We start from the raw sequence: 1377 nt of genomic DNA on the forward strand, positions 1-1377 counted from the left end.
TCCCAGTGAAGTGTGAAAACAATATAGAGATAGCCTAGAGAGAGATAAAATGAAAAGGAGTCTTGGAAAAAGTGTAATATGTTTATTTTTGTCTTCTTGTTCTTTTGCATGCAGATCCTTGTTTTCCCTCCTCAGGAAATCCTGCCGTTAGTTGGCAGAAATGGCTGTGTCGTTGATGCAGGTTTCTTCAAATGTAGCTACGTTAATATCAGGGAACAACACAATCATAACGTTCAGAAATGAGCAAACTACATGTATGGCAAAATTTTTACTTTAACAGTTTTTAACGTTTTTCAAATGATTGCAAAAAACGTGGTTAGGAACTTACCCGTACCTCCATCTGGAAAATCATTCGATTTTGTATTTTTGACCCTCTGAATTCACCGTTGGACCAACCTCGGCATGAGACGGGACGGCATGACATGGGACGCTCCAGGCTGCAGCCATACCCGTCTCTTTAAGACCGCTGCCGCCACCAAACGGACCAAACCACTGTGAGGTTAAGAAAGGGGCTCGCGATGTTTTTACTCTTAAAAGTCAATTTTTTTCCTTTTTATATTGTTTTTATATATACACAATACAATTACATTTTAAAATACACAGCATGTTTTTGATTTGTTAGGTGGGGGGGACAAGGACAACTCTAAAATTGTATGTCCTGACCCCCCCCCCCCACCCCATGCGCACTGTAGTGACACTCACTTAAAATAGTTTTTGTGCGCTTTTTTGTGATGCTGTTAAATGGTCTCAGATTAAACACTCCTGGTGTTAGATGGTCAGCTGCTTTACTCCAACCCAAAAAACAAATCAAATTGCATTTGCCCATTCCGGATGAATCACACTTTAATTTGCAGTGTGAGCAGTCGCACTGCTAGACCTCCCTCCTGATCACAGTGTTTCTGAAGCTTCTCACTTCTTCATATCACACTGATTACACCAGACGCACAATGGCACTCTTACATTTAACGGTGTATTTACTGTTGGCATGCCTCTACAGTTTGACAGAAGCGAAGTCAACGCAACCGAGGATGACAATCACAGAGAAAGGTATGAAATATTTCGCTTTTTTCTTAACTTTTCTTTAACTTCCAAACATTGACATTGTTAAAATTGCGGCAATGTAAGCTATAATCCTACAGGTTGTGGAAAGAACACAACTGAAATGGTTTATAATGTTTGAGTATGAAGAGTTGTTCCCAGTTTATTTAAAAAAGTAGCACAAGACTGTCGTAGTTTAAAGAAAAAAAAAAGACTCGGTAGTCTAATGACTGAAGTGCTCCACTGGGTTTTGGCTGTAGAAGCATTAGGATGGAGAAAAAGCGTGTCCCTGTATATGTATATGTATATGTATATGTATATGTATATGTATATATATAT

At 39.0% G+C, this 1377-nt stretch overlaps 1 protein-coding gene across 2 annotated transcripts in view; it reads left to right on the top strand.

The window, feature by feature from the left end:
- Positions 1-758: 758 nt before the first annotated feature.
- The window catches only part of LOC116689891 (semaphorin-7A), an 18041-nt gene continuing 17422 nt past the window's right edge, over positions 759-1377 (top strand). Inside the window, exon 1 of one of the 2 annotated variants that reach the window (XM_032516566.1) lies at positions 759-1047. In XM_032516566.1, the coding sequence (XP_032372457.1) occupies positions 948-1047 (100 nt within the window). In that variant the 5' untranslated portion in view covers positions 759-947. The remainder of the gene's footprint in view (positions 1048-1377) is intronic. The other variant, XM_032516556.1, reaches the window with a different exon arrangement.

Source organism: Etheostoma spectabile, chromosome 1, assembly GCF_008692095.1.
Source record: "Etheostoma spectabile isolate EspeVRDwgs_2016 chromosome 1, UIUC_Espe_1.0, whole genome shotgun sequence".
Taxonomy (NCBI): domain Eukaryota; kingdom Metazoa; phylum Chordata; class Actinopteri; order Perciformes; family Percidae; genus Etheostoma; species Etheostoma spectabile.